The 17,818-nt window shown below is 43.8% G+C and overlaps 1 protein-coding gene across 7 annotated transcripts in view; it reads left to right on the forward strand.

The window, feature by feature from the left end:
* The window catches only part of LOC144608514 (disabled homolog 2-interacting protein-like), a 588,412-nt gene that overhangs the window by 550,324 nt on the left and 20,270 nt on the right, over positions 1–17,818 (forward strand). For all 7 annotated transcript variants that reach the window (XM_078426375.1, XM_078426376.1, XM_078426377.1 and 4 more), the window contains one exon: positions 15,374–15,529. In XM_078426375.1, coding sequence (XP_078282501.1) covers positions 15,374–15,529 — 156 coding nt within the window. The remainder of the gene's footprint in view (positions 1–15,373; positions 15,530–17,818) is intronic.

Raw genomic sequence — 17,818 nt, forward strand, 5'->3', positions numbered from 1 at the left:
TCGAATGGGATCCACGGAGAGACAGCTGAATGGACAGCAAATTGGCTTCATGAAGGAAGCAGAGGGTGATGGTGGAAGGTTGCTTCTCGGACTGGAGGCCTGTGACTAGTGGTGTGCCTCAGGGTTCGGTGTTGGGCCCGTTACTGTTTGTCATCTACATCAATGATTTGGATGAAACATACAGGGCAAGATTAGCAAGTTTGCTGATGATACAAAAATGGGTGGGTTTGCGGATAGTGAAGGTGGTTGTGAAAGATTGCAGCAGGATCTTGATCGATTGGCCAGGTGGGCTGAAGAATGGTTGATGGAATTTAATACAGAGAAATGTGAGGTGTTGTATTTTGGGATGTCTAACAAGGGCAGGACCTACACAGTGAATGGTAGGCCTCTGGGGAGTGTTGTAGAGCAGATGGATCGAGGAGTACAAGTGCATGGTTCCTTGAAGGTCAAGTTGCAGGTAGATAAGGAGGTCAAAAACGGCTTTTGGCACATTGGCCTTCATCAGTCAGAGTATTGAGTATGGAAGTTAGGAGGTCACGTTGCAGTTTTATAAGACATTGGTGAGACTGCATTTAGAGTATTGTGTTCAGTTCTGGGCACCATGTTATAGGAAAGATATTGCCAAGCCTGAAAGGGTTCAGAGAAGATTTACGAGGATGTTGCCAGGACTAGAGGGCCTGGGCGATAGGGAGAAGTTGAGCAGGCTGGGACTCTTTTCCTTGGAGCACAGGAGGATGAGGGGGTGATCCTATAGAGGTGTATAAAATCATGAGAGGAATAGATTGAGTAGATGCACAGAGCCTCTTGCCCAGAGTAGGTTAATCGAGGATCAGAGGACATAGGTTAATAGTGAAAGGGAAAAGATTTAATAGGAATCGGAGGGTAACTTTTTCACACAAAGGGTGGTGGGGTATGGAACATGCTGCCAGAGGAGGTAGTTGAGGCAGGGACTATCCCAACATTTAAGAAACAGACAGGTATATGGATAGGACAGGTTTGGAGGGATATGGACCAAATGCAGGCAGGTGGGGCTAGTGTAGCTGGGACATGTTGGCCGGTGTGTGCAATTTGAGCCGCAGGGCCTGTTTCCACACTGTATCACTCTATGACTCAATGACTCTAATTTGTTGAGAGTAGAATCAATTATAACAGCACAGAGGACTCTGTGACCTCAAGGAATTTTCAATCATTAACTTTTGAATGAAGCGGTGGTATGCAGCTAGATAGAGCAATTTGCCATCAATTAAAATTTGAAACGAGTTTCCAGATAACTTTCTAGAATTGTGGTACCAAAAAAGGACAGTTAGCAAACCAGTGACTCGAGAACGACCAAATCTCTGTATTTGCCAGGTCCAAATGTGCTTGAGGTAGGATCATGGATACTTGCCTCATCCATTGATTGGGATGTAGCAAGGCAGAATGAAACACATTAAACATTAACAAGTATTTTAAAATGTAGAGAAGATAATAATTTAAGATTATTTAGATTATGCTTTCCAAGCAATCTATTAAAGATTCATGGGTAGGTGTAAATATATTAATTTAAATATAATTAAAATATGTTTTTGCCAAGATACATTTAAGGTTAACCTGAATTAATCTGTAAATTTTATGTAATCTCCCAGGATTGAAGGTGACCTACTTCCACTCTGTGGGCTCTGAGTTGGCTCATGATGCCATTGTGGGAACACAGATGGACCAGCAGTGGAAGGATGGTTTGTGAGGTGATACACCTTCCTCTGCTTACAGGGTTCATACATGCTCCCCACATGTGCAGTTGAGGTTCTCACTACCATCCAGAATGCTGCTTTTCCTCTTTGAATGTTGTGGCCAGAGGTCCCCAGGAGTCAGTGATGTCCTCCTGGCAATCACCTCCCTCAACAAGCGCTGAATAAAATGTCTGTTTCAGGTATCCGTTAGGCAATGCCAACAAGTTAGCCTGCTCAGAGCATTGACAAACTAGAGCCTTAAGTCTGGAAATATTGGCCTTGGAAAGGATATTCTGCTTCTCCATGAAATGAATTTGGAGGATTATGTGAAGAAGAGGTTGGTGGTATTTTTCCAGAGCATTGCAGTTCTTGCTGTAGATTGAAGACATTCCATGCCAACCACACTTGGAATTAAGGTCAGTCCACCAGCAGTAGTAGACTATGCATGTTTATGTTTACATGCTCAGACTCTGAGCTCCAGGACATAATTAACTCATTCAATGAAACACAAGAGAATGGGCCTTAAACGTGTGCAACACCAACCTTTCAACTGCCTCCACTACTCCACAATGCCCTTCCACTAGAAAGGTTCACAGTAAGACTGTTAAGCCTGGATCACTTCCCAGGTGTTCTGAGCTACTTCCCAGCAAAGGTAGGCACTGATGATGAGATTTACCACAGCCTTCAATGCGTGGGATGAGCACTTGGTCAGTGGAAGAAAAGGATACAGGCACTCCTCAACTTATGTAATAGGTGACCTACGTGAACTTGCACTTGCATGCGCAATTCTTGAAGCCCGCATGGAATAATAAATGTATGTGTGCACAGTGCCACTTTAGTTTCCAACTTGAGTAACATCCGACTTACGGAAGGGTTTGCGGGACATAGCCCTTACATAAGTCAGGGAGTGTCTGTATTGTAATATAAGGAAACCAGTCCTGGCACTAAAGTCATGGTCAGCCCTCCTGTATGCATCTGTGTCTGTAAATATTACAGCATTATACAGCATTGCAGAGCTGGATCTTTCAGATGGACAGCTGGTAGTTCTGTGGGGAGCCACACTGGCCAGCTGTGGGTCAGCACCTGCCTTGCATCACAAGACAAGAATGCACTGAAGATCAAATGCCAGCATACATTGTTCCTAAAGAGCAGGCTAGATCAAACATCATTTGGCCCAGCAGGTCAGCAGCATCTTTAGAGAAAAGGGATGTGTGACATTTCGGGTCGAGACCCTCCTTCAGACTGAGAGTCAGGGTAGAGGGAAACTTCAGAACAAATCAGAGGAAAGATCAGACCAAGGAAAGGTGGAGCCCACAATGGTTCTCTGTTGGCTGTGGAAGAGGTGATAACGAAGGGAGATATGGATAATAACATTGGAATAGGCAGGACGACTAGGGTGGGGAAGGGCAGAGAGAGACGGAATGCACAGGTTACTTGAAGTTAGAGATATCACAAGTCATACTTCTGGGTTATAAGCTACCCAAGCGAATAATGAGGTGTTGTTCCTCCAATTTGACTGTGGCCCATTCTGACAGTGGAGGAGGCCCAGAACAGAAAGGTCAGTGTGGGAATGGGAGTTAAAGTGTTTGGCAACCGGGAGATCGCCTAGGCCAAGACTGACTGAGTGGAGGTGCTCCGCAAAACAATCGTCCAGTCTGCGCTTGGTCTCGCCAATATCTTGGAGTCCACACCTGGAACAAAGGATACAGTACATGAGGTTGGAGGTGGTGGGTGAACCTCTGCCTCACCTGAAAGGACTGCCGGGGTCCTTTCAGTCCTTTCAGTATTTTTGAGACTGCCGGAAAAACGACCCATTGGATTTCAGACCACCTACACTACATTGCACAACAATAGAAGCAGAAACAATTAGAGGGGATGCATTCCTCAAAAACACACCATATTGCAATCTTCTGCAACACGTACCTCACGTTTCCATTGAATCACATGTTATAAGCACAGGTGCCTTTCATTCGGATGTTTTACGTTCATATTATGCTATTTTGTCGGCGATGACAAACTGACCCACCAGTGTCATTTAACAAGGCTGGTAGAGCTGCTACCTCACAGCACCAGTGACCCAAGTTAATTCTACCCTAGTGCTCTGTCTATGTGGAGTTTGCATTTCCTCCCTGTGACTTCGGTTTCCTCCCACATCCCAAAGATGTCTCGGTTAATTGGTTGGAACTGGAACTCTGAAAATTGCCCCCAGTGTGTAAGGAGTGGATGCGAAAGTGGGATAACGTAGACCTAGTGCGAACGGGTGATAGATGTTGGATGATGGGCCCGTTTCCATGCTGTGTCTCTAAACTAAACAGCTGAGGCCAACAACAGTCTCAAGGGATGGACAGGGTTTATTTGAAAGAAACAGCCAATTTTAATTATTGTAATCATTCATTGCAGTGGGTAATAAGGTTTTGATATGATGTCACCGCGCTGATTGGGTTGGCAGTCACGGGCGAGTCCTTCCTTTGCCGCTGCCTCTCCAGTCCAAGGATGTGAGCAGACATCTCACAGTGCAGCACTGCCACACCCTTCACCTACGAGGCATTCTCTCTCATACACAGGGCTCAGGATAGGAAGTGGGGATATTGGGGAAAGGGATGGGATTCAGGGATTGGAGTTCATGCAAGATAGGTGTCTAGGGGGTAAAATGTTAATGCGCAGAGACAGTGAAAGTAAAGACCAATGGATGGCTTTAAGAACCTGGCCTTGGCTACTGTGGCACGCCTCAATGCAATGCCTCAGAGAAGATGCCTAAAGGTCAATTTCCATTCATCAAACCGTCGTACTGTGATGGTCGCCTACATTGTAAAAATCTTGTCTAAAAAAACCAGCAGTGCAGGTTATTAATAAGAAAAACAAAAACAGTTGATTTCATTATATGAAAACAAAAATAGGGATGAAGAGGAGGATGGGAGGATGTTAGTCATGAATTGTAATAGCATTAATCTATTCGAAGAAGTGGATGAACTCTTTGGTGACCTGTTTTGCAAAAGCATTCACCGATGCTCCAGCGTTGCAGCAAATATTTGCCACAAGTGTTTGTAAATGGCTTCTGATATTTGGTAACTATTAAAAGAATAGCCATCGTCTTAGTTTTTAGTTTAGGTTGTAGATAAAGCATGGATACAGGCCCACTGGGTCCACGTCGAGCATCGATCACCACTAGTTTTATGTCACTTTCTCATCCGCTTCCTACAACTCGGGGCAATTTACAGAGGCCAATTAACTTACAAACCCGCACGCCTTTGGGATGTGTGAGGAAACTAGGGCACTCGGAGGAAACCCATGCAGTCACAGGGAGAATGTGCAAACTCCACACGGACTGCACCCGAGGTCAGGATGGAACCTGGGTCTCTGGCGCAGTGAGGCAGCAACTCCACCACTGTGACACTGCACCTCCCTTGATCACAGACCTGTTATACGATGTCCAACAGTAAGTATCCTGATTATGTTCCTCAATTATTGGAATCTGTTGCAGTTTCCATTTATAATGTTTATAGAGACTAAAAATTGATGCAAATCTGTAAGCAGCTTTTGAAAACCAAATCAATCAATTTTGCTAAACATAAAAATAGAAGCAGGAATAGAAAGTTAGGCGGTTGGGCGGTGATGCGCCGGCTGCCTATTGGTCACTGAACATCCCCGCACCGGGACGGGACAGGACTCATCCTTTCCCCCAACCCCCACAGCAATCCCCCCATGCCGGGTCCTCCACTGTTCTTACCCTCCCACCCCTCACGTCCTCCACGCTCTCATCGACTGCGGGTCAACCCACGAGGCATCACCGTTGCCACCGCCCCATCGTCGCGAGGCTTCACCGCTGCCACCGCCGAGGACTCACCGCTATCGACGCCCCACTTCACGCCTCTATGGTGTTGACCCGGGCCCCAGACGTCCGCTCCATCGGCCGCTTCTCCCGACCTGGGCTTCTACACGGCGATCCGGGAGGCAGCGAGACAGCGGCGTCACGATAAAGGCCACCGGCCGCGTTCCCAGTCCACTGTCGCAGCCCATTGGGGTGCGTCAGAAGAAGCGGCAGATGCTGATTTACACCAAATATAGACACAGAATGCTGGAGAAACTCAGCGGGATCTCTGGAGCGAGGGAATGGTGATGTTTCAGATCGAGACCTTTCTTCAGACCAGAGGTGCCGGAGCGGCGCTCCGGTGAACTCCGGCACCACTGCACGTCTGGTGGGGGGGATGTGTGTCCGTGCCTCAGGGTTGGTGGTTAGGCGGTTGGGCGGTGATGCGCCGGCTGCCCATTGGTCAACACACTGTAACCGCGGCATTGGCAACACTCTAACGGCGGCGGTTGGGGTGCGGCGCGCGCAGCACTGTGTGGGGCCCTCAAAAGCCCCGGGCCCATAGCAAATGCTACTTTTGCTGCTATGTTAATCGGGCCCTGCTGGCATCCCTGAAGTTGCTTTCACTTATATTCGGCTCCTCCTCAGCATGTGCTTGTTGCAGACCGCACTGATGCTTTCAACACAATCAGAGAAACAATGACAGCTTCAATTTGTATTGTGTGCGCGGAGCTCCTCAAGGTCATGGCAAACGTTATCTCTTCTCTGACTGGAAGTTTCCAGCCAAAATGAAACTGCAGATTTAAATGAGAATGGTATCAGGTCTTTGAATTTTTACATTCTAGGCAGCTGTGTATGATTGAAACATTGAAGGTTCTCGACCCAAAACGTCACCCATTCCTTCTCTCCAGAGATACTGCCTGTCCTACTGAATTACCCCAACATTTTGTGTCTATCTTCGGTTTAAATCAACATCGGCAGTTCCTTCCTACACATTGGTGAGATTGGTGCTGATTTGCTTCTTAATGGTGCTTTCATCAGGCAGGCAAGGGAGGTTGCACTTCTTGGTGAGGTTAGGGTTGATAAAAGGTTTCAAATTCACAATTATGTTAAGTTTTATTAGAGACTGTGTGATGGAAATAGTTTCCACACTATTCCTCCAAAATAAAAGCTGGCCTGCAAATTAATTTTATGCAAATACAAGAAAGAATGGCAGAAAAACAGGTGCGAGCTGAAGTGATGCCACAAATTATTAACTGAAAATATTATTAACAAGCCTTAGCTAATTATTTTCTTATTCTAAAGACTATAATATTTAATGAGATATCACATTTGTGCACCTGCTTAATGTTGCACTCTTGGGTATTTAGGGAAATAAATTATTTTTGGTGTCCTACTCAATATAAATGTTCTTTCTTCATGGTATATTACCCATTGGGCAATATCGACATCACAGGGACGATTAGATCTTGATGCTTCGGTTTTCAGGGTTATTGAGAACAGAAATATCAGTTTTAGTGTGCCAAGATTTTCCCAAGTGACAGGGAATATCATTCATCATTCGTCTTGCGTACAGTTGCCCAGAGTCTTTTTGCAGGCATGCCGGTGGAGATCTTTATTTATTCCATGTCTGATCCAGAAAGATAATTATATTAATCTAAACATTCTACAGTTTAATTAGATAAGAGCCTTGAAGAGTTACTGAATGTTGCAACTTCAGGTTTTGAGGGACTGGCTTTTTGCAACACTTGGCAGATTGCAGTATCATAATGACTTCGGCACGGTGGCGCAGTGGTAGAGTTGCTGCCTTACAGTGAATGCAGCGCCGGAGACTCAGGTTCGATCCTGACTACAGGCACCGTCTGTACGGAGTTTGTACGTTCTCCCCGTGACCTCTGTGGGTTTTCTCCGAGATCTTCAGTTTCCTCCCACACTCCAAAGACTTGTAGGTTAATTGGCTGGGCAAATGTAAAAATTGTCCCTAGTGCATGTAGGATAGTGTTAATGTGCGGGGATCGCTGGTCGGCGCGGACCCGGTGGCTGAAGGGCCTGTTTCAGTGCTGTATCTCTAAAAATCTAAAATCTAAATGGGCTAGTATTAGAGCTATCAAATAATATGTAGAACCAAAATTGTAGATGCAGGTTTATACCAAAGCTAGACACAAAGTGCCACTGGTCGATAGTCATTGAGGCACGTCATCTTACTCTTCTTGGGCACCGGTATTATTGATGCCCTCTTAAAGCAGGTGGGAACCTCAGACCTCAGTAGTGAGAGGTTGAAAATGTCCGCAAAAACCCCAGCCAGTTGGTCTGCACAGGTTTCGAGAACTCGACCGGGTCTACCATCAGGCCCAGGGGCTTTCCGAGGGTTCACGTCAGCCTCTGTGACTGCGACTGTTGTACCATGGGGACTGGGAATGCACATCAATGTTTTCCCCATCAAAGCATGCGTAGAATGCATTGAGCTCGTCAGGGAGTGATGCTTCGCTGTCGCCTGAGCTGCCTCCTTGTTTCGCCTTGTAGGAGGTGTTGGCATTCAAGCCCTGCCACAGTTGCTGGCATCCGCCCCATCCTCCAGCTTTGAGCGGAGGTCCCTTTTGGCCTTTTCAATGGCCTTGTCAAGGTCATAACTGAACTTCTTATAGATCTCTGCGTCGCCAGACCTGAATGCCCGGCATCTGGTCCTCAGAAGATTGCGGATCTCCTGGTTCATCCAAGGCTTCTGGGTAGGAAACACTCGGAAGGTTTTTGTCGGTACACAGTCCTCCACACATTTCCTTATGAAGTCTGTAACGACTGTGGCGTATTCATTCAGGTCCGTTGCCGAGTCATTGAACATTGCCCAGTCTCCTGACTCCAAGCAATCCTGTAGTTGTTCCTCTGCCTCCCCAGACCAGCTCTGGGCAGTCCTCACCTCTGGGGGTGCGCTCTTCAGATGCTGCCTGGATGCAGGAAGAAGCAGCACCGCTGAATGGTCAGATTTCCTGAAGTGAGGGTGGGGGACAGAGCGATCAGCATCCTTTATGGTCGTACAGCAGTGGTTAAGAGAGGTTAATCCTCTGGTGCTGCAAGCGACATGTTGTGATAGTTTGGGAGTGACCTTTTCAGGTTGGCTTTGTTGAATACCCCAGCTATGGTGGTAAAGGCTTCGGGGTTTGCTGTCTGGTGCTTGTTGACCACGGTGTTTCAGTCTGTTGACGTATGGCAACTGTGATGTGGAACAATGCATTTGATAGAAACTTTTGAATTTTCTTTGTATATAGATGTTAGACATTCTTGTCAGGTTTAATCTGTATGATGGGTGTGTGCCTGTTTGCAGTGATACTCTTTGCCATGGTTTTATAGCAAAAGTTGGGTCATTGTTTTTATAGAGTCATACAGTGTGGAACCAGGCCCACTTCCCACACCAACCAACATGTCTCATCTACACTGGTTCCACAATGTGGCCCATATCCTTCACAACCTATCCATGTACCTGTCTAATGGTTTCTTAAATATTGCGATAGTCCCTGCCTCAACTACCTCCTCTGGCAGCTCGTTCCATAGAACACCAACCTTTGAGTTAAAAAGTTACTATCAGGTTCCTATTAAATCATTCCCACCTTACCTTAAACCTATGACCTCTGGATCTCGATTCCCGTACTCTGGAAAGAGACTCTGTGCATTTACCCGATCTATTCCTCTCATTATTTTGTACACTTCTATAAGATTACCCCAAATAGTCCAGTGTTCCAAGGAAGAGAGTCCTGGTCAACCTCTCCCTATAGCTTAGGCCTTCAAGTTCTGGTAACATCCTTGTAAATCCACCCTTTCCTGCTTGACAATATCTTTTCTATAATATGGTGCCCAAAACTGAACATGACACTCTAAATGTGGCCTGACCAACATTTTATATAACTGCAACATGACCCCCTCCCCAACTTTTATACTCAAATGTTGTAGGATGTAACCGATCTTCCTTGTGATTACTAATAGAAGGAAACATGCCTATACATTCCTGAATAGGAATCCAACTCGTCGCTTTCATCACTTTATAGAGAGGACCTGGCCTCTTCACGTTTCACAGTGAATATCTGGAAATGTGAAAGTGAGCTCTTTTTTGGATAATTTCTGTCACATTTGTTCAACATGTAGATGCTATATGTAGTTTTATACATTTCACTGATCATCTCTACTTCCTCCGTTCATTAGCAATGAGAAAAGAATTGTTTCTCTTAATTACCATAATCTCTGTATAATTGTATCACCACTACGAAAGTAAAGGATGGTATTAGTTCAGTTTAGTTTATTGTCACGTGTACCAAGGTAGTGAAAAGCTTTTGTTGATATATTGAATTAAAAGTAAAGGCATACAGTGCTGTGGATTGGGGCATTTGTAGAAGCCAACTGAGGATGAAGAAAAAAAATAAAGATTGAGAATGAAAGTAAACTGGCAAACAATACCAGTATAAAAAGCAGAAACAGTTCATGCAGATATGCAGAAAGGTAAAGCATGTGACTATACTCTTTGGCATGTACAAGCATGAGAGGTCATCCTACCGAAACATAAGGTGGCTTGGAGGACTGTCAGACTGGATATAGAGACAGAGGAGGTACAGTATATACAACTGGGAGCGTAGTTTCACAGTAAGGGCTTTCCCATTTCATTGGAAAATGGTCAAACTTGTGGGTTGAGAGTCTGAAATTCTACACGAAACACGGCTGTTGTCGCTGGGTAATTAAACAGGTAATGAAGGCAAAAATTAAACGCCATTGAAGCCACAAAGGCAATCGAGAGAGAAGTAGTATTGTTGAAACCAAGGTTGAATCTGCCATGATTTTCTTGAACGGAATGGGCGGAATGTCTTGCTCGTGTTTCTCAAGGTTTTATGAATATGTTTCTGCTATGATTTTTTAATCTGCAAATCTAAAACATTGAAATATGTTACCTTTGACATTAAAATCCTTTAAATTCCGATCACATTGTTGTAAACATTTCATTGTGATATATCGACTGGATTTCCCCTCTAATTGATACGGGAGGGTTTGGTTTGACACGATGAATCCCAGGAATTAATACAAAAGAGGTCTGACTACAATTACCATGGAATTTATTAAATTTGAATATAGGAATTATTCATAGCCTCAGGAAAATGACTTCTTTATAAATGCTGCATTACAGTAAGTTTTCAGCATTAATGAGCCTCCTTGCAGCTCTCTGAACATATTAGCTTATCCATCTTAAGTTGGAGAAGTCACTGGATATCCGTCCTCTCACCGCAAGGAACAATTCTTGGAATTCGGAAGTGCAGAAAAGGGAGTCAATTTTCTTTACCATATGTCTTCCTAGGTATTGAAGCATTTGTACATTGCAAATTTATTTTGACCTACAATGCTTGACACAGTAAAGGTGTTGGTTGAGGTCAGAGCCAGTCATAGTAGGTAGGCAAATGGATAACAGAGAACTAGTGTGAACAGGTGACCAATGGTCAGCATGGACCTCGTGGGCCAAAGGGCTTGTTTCCGTGCTGTATCTCTAAACTAATAAAGGGTATAATGTTTAACGTGAAGGAAACGGACTTGAGGTATCATGCCTGACCTTTGTTATCCCTGGGGCTACCTATTCTCAATATGTACAGCAATTTCTGGCTATCTTTTACATTGGCAGGTACATGGATAGAAACGATCTAGAGGGATATGGCCCAAATGCCAGCAAATGGGAATAGTTTAGATGGACCGTCTTGGTCGGCATCCTTGAGTTGGGCCAAAGGGCCTGTTTCCGTGCTGTGTGGCTCGATGACTTAATTTACAGTTCCTACTGTTTTCAATGCCCCTGTGAGGGAACTTTCCAATGAGCCTGACTCCTGTGTGAAAACTACAAGTGGTTTGGAGCCACTGCTGTGCCAAAGAAAGAAAAATATATTTCTGTGTAAACTGTCATGAGAGAAAATGGTTGATTAACCATTCATTACGTCCCTCGCCAGTAGATCATAAAGTGCATCTTATCAATCGTTCCATTCATTGCTCAGCTGCTCATTGTGGCCTTTGTATGATGTTGAATGGTGCCATATTACTAGCACAGTGTTTTGGCCACCACATAAATAAAACAGATCTGCAAGCAACTCATGCCCTTTACAGTGTGTACAACAGTTTGTTACTCCAGCAATTAACATTTTAAAGATTTTTTTTAATGAATCTATTAAGAAATTGTAAGGCCTGAATATTTTCTATGGATGGTCTTGATCAGACTTTTTATTGAAAGATCATTCTATTGATGTGCGTAATGAAGTTTGTTCAATATTTTGTAAATTATACCACAGCATGCAACAATAGATTTTCACTGTACACGTGACAATCAACTACATTAACTAACTAGAAATACATTACAGCTGTTGACAAAGAATCGCAGTCTCCTCGTTCTCTTTAAACAAGAGACATAAATATTGCCCTCTTAATTTTAGGAGTTTTCTTCAGTCACTTATGCTGCAAAGGAAACAAATGTGAATATTTCATTTTAAACTGTAATCTGCTTTGTACATTGTTTCCATTACTAAAATGGACAAATATTTATATAATCTGGATGCTAGACTAACGATTCTGTGCTTTCCAGTTGGTGATACAATAAGGCCAATTATTTATCTTGGGATAATGTGGCTGTGCATTCCACCCTGAAAAACCTCCCATTCTAGCTTCTCATTTGGGGAGAATTGCCATTGCCAGTGTTGCATTACATCTAGTTTCAATGATTTGTATCACAAAATGCTGGAGTAACTCAGTGGGTCAGGCAGCATCCCTGGAGAGAAGGAATGGCTGACGTTTCAGGTCAAGACCCTTCTTCAAACTGATGTCGGGGGTGGGACAAAGAAAAGATATATAGGTGGAGACAGGAAGACAGTGGGAGAACTGGGAAGGGGGAGGGGAAGAGAGGGACAGAGGAGCTATCTAAAGTTAGAGAAGTCAATGTTCATACCGCTGGGCTGTAAGCTGCCCAGGCGAAACATGAGGTGCTGTTCCTCCAATTTGCGGTGGGCCTCACTATTGCACTGGAGGAGGCCCATGACATAAAGGTCAGACTGGGAGTGGGAGGGGGAGTTGAATCAGTCATTAATAATTTCAGTTAGGTTATGCTATTCCTTGCTGTTAATGGGAATTAATTTATGATGTGAACAGTTATTTAAACAATGAGAATATTACCAGTTGTGTGTATTTTTTATTTTTTTTATGTTAAAAGAGCCACTTCCCTGAAAAGGAATGTGGTGAACATTTTGGTCATTTATATTTTAACATGAAATTATTCTAAATACAGAATTATGGACACACTGTTTTAACACAAGATGAATGTTTCTGCCATGGAAGAAGAGTATATTCAGGACCCTGACATTAGTGAAATCATGTTTCACTGACTTGGCAAATCCCATCGATTTTATACATATCTTATCTAGTATCAAATAATAAGAAATTGCAGAAAACCAATTATTAAGAAATTGATCAGACTATGTTAGAGCTATACACTGAGATATTAATATCTAATCATAGAAGATAGATACAAAAAGCTGGAGTAACTCAATGGGTCAGACAGCATCTCTGGGGAAAAGGAATAGGCGACGTTTGGGGTCGGGACCTTTCGTTAGACTGAGAGTCGGAGAAAGGGAATCGAGAAATATAGATGGCGATGAAGAGAGATATAGAGCAAATGAATGAAATATCTGCAAAAAAGTAACGATGATAAAGGAAACAGGCCATTGTTGGCTGTGCGCTAGGTGAAAACGAGTTACAAACAATGAAACTCAACAAGACGACTTTGAAACTAGTACAACGACTTGGGTTGGGGAGGGACGGAGAGAGAGGATGCAAGGGTTACTTGAAGTTAGAGAAATTAATATTCATACCACTGGGTTGTAAGATATATATATATATATATATATATATACACATACATACATACATACATACATACGTACATACATATATATACATATTACCACATTTCTTTCACTTTATAATTTCATGGTTAACACTCCTGGAGCCTTACCTCAGAGGATGGGTGAAATTGGGCTCGGCATCTCTTGAGCCTTAAGCACTGATTGTCTTAGGTATCTGTAAAGGTAGCAGAAATGCTAACAAATTATAGTAAAGATGTTATACTGCTGAACCAGTAATTTGGATAGTGAACTGTGGGCCAGAGACACAAACTCAAATCCGGCCCTGAGCTTAAACTTGATTAATATAAATCTGGAATAAATGGTTTGTCTTAGTAATGACCATTCAATTACTGGGTTGTAATTAAAACTTGTTAAAGGATCAGTACCTGTACTGATTGTGGATGATCAGCCATGATCACAATGAATGGTGGTGCTGGCTCGAAGGGCTGAATGGCCTCCTCCTGCACCTATTTTCTATGTTTCTATGATCATTTATATCCTTAAAGAAGGGGAGAACTATAGCCCTTTCTTGGTCTGGGCTTTACCTGCAACCAATTGCCACAGTGACAAGAAATGTTTTATCTGAGGAACCAGGTTGGGGACCGATGTAGCCCAACAAAGATTGCCACTATTCTCTGCTGGCTGCAGTGAATGGAAGTGAAAGGAATTTATTCACTCGTGGGTGTAAATTGGCAAATCACATAGTGCAGTACAGCACGGAACAGGTCCACAATGTCCGTGCCGAATGATGCCAAGACCATCACTTATCTAACCACATACCTCACATTCCTCCAATCCCTGCATATCCATGTGCCTAACCAAAAGCCCTTTAAATGCCACTATTGTATCTGCTTCAAACACCACCCCTGGCAGCCTGTTCCAGGCACTCACCACACACTGTAAAACAAAATGCCCCGCACATATCCTTTAAACTTTGCCCTTCTCATATTAAAGCTATGCCCTCCAGTATTTAACTTTTCTATCCTGGGGAAAAGATTCTGACTGTCTAAATGTGTTATCTCGCTTATAAAAAATTTAAGTTGATTGTATTAGAAATGGAAATGTGTTACTGGTGCAGCACAGCTTGCTGTTATGAGTCGGGGTGAAGGCATTTTACTGTAACATTTAAGATGACTGTGTTTTTGTGACCTGCTGGAACATGATGTAAAAGTGGAAAGGAAACCTGTTTCTCAGCCATGACAAGCATATCTTGATTGACATAAAAATCCATTGCTTTAAATCACAGTCCTTAGATGATGAAGAAAGCCAGCTGTCAAGTGCTGCCTGATTCCATTGTGTTGCCCGTAATGTGGAACGGTTCCTTGGTGGTTTGCCTCTGCACCTCTTTACATTTATATTTGCATGCATACTTCATTGCATATTTTGCAACTGTTGCCCACACAGGAAGAGCAAGTTCTATTTAACGAGTTTATGGACTATAGACAGACTGATTTAATTATTTCTCAAAGTCAATGCAGTAAGTCAGCTTGGTAGCTGAAAGGATTTATATGTGTGGCTGCATTTCTTGTGGCACTGAGCTCTCACTGAATTCTTCAAAGCCCAAGAACATATTCCCAGGAATAGAATGGCGAAGCTCATTGTGTAGCATCGTGACAACGTCAGGAAATGTGAATAGCATAGAATGTTTAAAAATGAGTTAAGTATTCATATTAAAAAAATAACATTGCTTCATTGCCTATTTCAGTCAATTGTTTTGGAAATATTGTGGAATTTACAGGTAAATAACTGGAAATCAACAACAGAATACTTCATTGTCAAGCAAACTAAAGCCTGGAGATCTAGATTGAAATATTTTTTCCTGTAACATAAGAGTTATAAACTCGTGTTCTCCTGCTCCATAGTAACAAAGTCATTATCTGCATTTCACTTCCTCTGCTTGAACTTTCTTTGTGTGAAATTCAGACGCAAAGCTGACCTTTACCTCTCGTCTCTAGGCCCCCTCACCTGCCAACGCCTTGTCTTCTGTGGATCGCACTGCAGCATGGTTGATGAACATGAACATGCAGTTCATAGATGACGAATCATTGGACCCAAGCTCCAAGCACAGGGACGATGGCAGACCTAAAGAGGAGCTTAGCCAGATCGAGAAGGTAATGATAATTACAAGACACAATACTAACGCCTTTCGAAGGGTTGTTTATCTTTTGTACAACATAGCTGCTTTTTCTTTTGCATATTAACTTGGCAGTAAATACAATTTTAGATATTTTAATGTTTTGGCCGACAAAATTGTGTTCTGGGTTAATGACACAGCAGTCTAATCATTTGAAGTCATATGGTTGTTTTGCTGTTACTATAGAAAATGAATAAAAATGTGAAACAAAACTAAATACAGTCAGTCATTTCAAATTGGCTGATTCAAATTCCATTCTGTTTAATGATGTTGTGTACGGTCTTCATCACAATTTTGCAGGGGCCAACAATCGGGGAATTAGATTGTAACATGGAATTACATTCTTTAATGTTGTTGTTCGTCCTTTGGGTTGGAAGATGACCATGACTTCACTTTCAGTTGGAGGATTGGTGACGGTGGGTCCAGAAGTGACTGGTGAGGCCAATCCGGGCCCGGAAGGCACGCCAACACGTAGGACACAAGTGGATGGGTGCTGCAGTGGAAGTGGAGGTAGCCCGGGCCTTGTGCGCGGTGCGTTTCCTCTGGGCCTCTGCAGTGCGTCTATCTGCCTTAATGTTATCCAGCAGGGTTCGCATGTTCCACGTGCCCAGGTCGAGCACCTTCAACTTGTTTTTCTTATTATTTCGACCACTGATTGGGATCGCCGCCAGCCGCGTACGCTGGCCAAGGTGACGTGAAGCAGGCTATGTTTGAGGCACCTTTTCTAGCCCCTTCCTCCATGGAGGTGAGCAGAGCGAATCCTAAAGAGGGCTGCTCAGACACCCAGGGGGCTGCCGAACTCCACTGCTGCTTCGGTCCAGTAGAGAGCAACCCTATGCCCTGGGCCGCCTGTGTGCAGGTTGGTCACTACAGCTTCCAGTGTATCCACACCTGCTGCTTCACCACTCTCCCATCGCCACAGGACATGAGGTTGTACGGTATGGAGTTGAAGTCATGACTTGCGCTTGACTTGGATTTAAGTGAGGGGGAGTTGCGCAGATCGTCGGCCTCACTTTCTCATCCTGGCCTATCGGGTTCCAGCAGCAAGACATAGTCGGGACGGCTGGGGACAGGTCAGGATGCAGTGGATGGTCAGAAGTGCCCTACGTGTCTCATTCTGCCCTGTTTGTGCTCCGCGACGCTTTGCTGGGATCGTCTTTCTGCCCGTTGAACCTTCTGGTGATTTCCTCCGCGCAATCCGCCGAACCCAGGCTTCACATGCTAGGTAGACAAGCCCTAAAGCCGCTGGAACCAACGACTTGCCGACTGTACATGTGGCATGCACACAAGACAGTGGAGACAAGGTGGGGGCGGGATCGCCCAACTCCCATACAAGTCCCATTTAGGACTTGCCCCACTGCCCTTTAATATGTAATGAAGAAAAGCTGCTATTTCTGCTTGCTTGAGAAGGAAGTGTACATTAGTGCCATCACACAATAGTACTGGTCAATGTAGGGCTTTTGTTTTTTGCTCGAAAATGGAAAATAAAATTGTTTATGGGTTTCCATTAAATGTAGTCATCCTGTACTGAGATGGACTGAGGTTATAGCAGAGGGTGTAGAAAAATAACCGCAGATGCTGGTACAAATCAAAGGTTTCACAAATTGTTGGAGTAACTCAGCAGGTCAGGCAGCATCTAGGAGAGAGGGAATGGGTGACGTTTCGGGTCGAGACCCTTCGTCAGACTGATGTCAGGGGGGTGGGACAAAGAAGGTTCTCGACCCGAAACGTCACCCATTCCCTCTCTCCTAGTTGCTGCCTGACCTGCTGAGTTACTCCAGCATTTTGTGATACCTTATAGCAGAGGGACATCATTGGGATGAGTCTGCCCTCCCCCGTCTCACTGAGACTGATCTCAACAAAGGCTGAGCTGTTTTCTAATAAAAACTCCAGGCACCGTGGATGACTTTGACAACTAGGGAGTAGCCTGGAATAGATGAGTGGACATAATTGATCCTGACTGTTACCTCCACGCACTCTTCGGAATAGGACATATACTGAGCCCTTAAAGTCTGTTCCAAGATTTCATTGATTTTTAGCCGATTTGGTGCCATATTGCCACTTATTTGCCTTTCTATAATATAAAGCATCTCAAACTTTCCCTCATTGAAATTCTGGCATACAATGTTTAGTCCTATCAATACAATTTGAAATGTTTCCACCAGAAAACTTGGTGTACCACACTCCCTGTCCTCTTATATTTGTATATAGTAAAACCACGAGGCTTAAAAATTGATTTTTGAGGGAAAATCATGCAATATTTCAC

Source organism: Rhinoraja longicauda, chromosome 31 (assembly GCF_053455715.1).
Source record: "Rhinoraja longicauda isolate Sanriku21f chromosome 31, sRhiLon1.1, whole genome shotgun sequence".
NCBI lineage: Eukaryota > Metazoa > Chordata > Chondrichthyes > Rajiformes > Arhynchobatidae > Rhinoraja > Rhinoraja longicauda.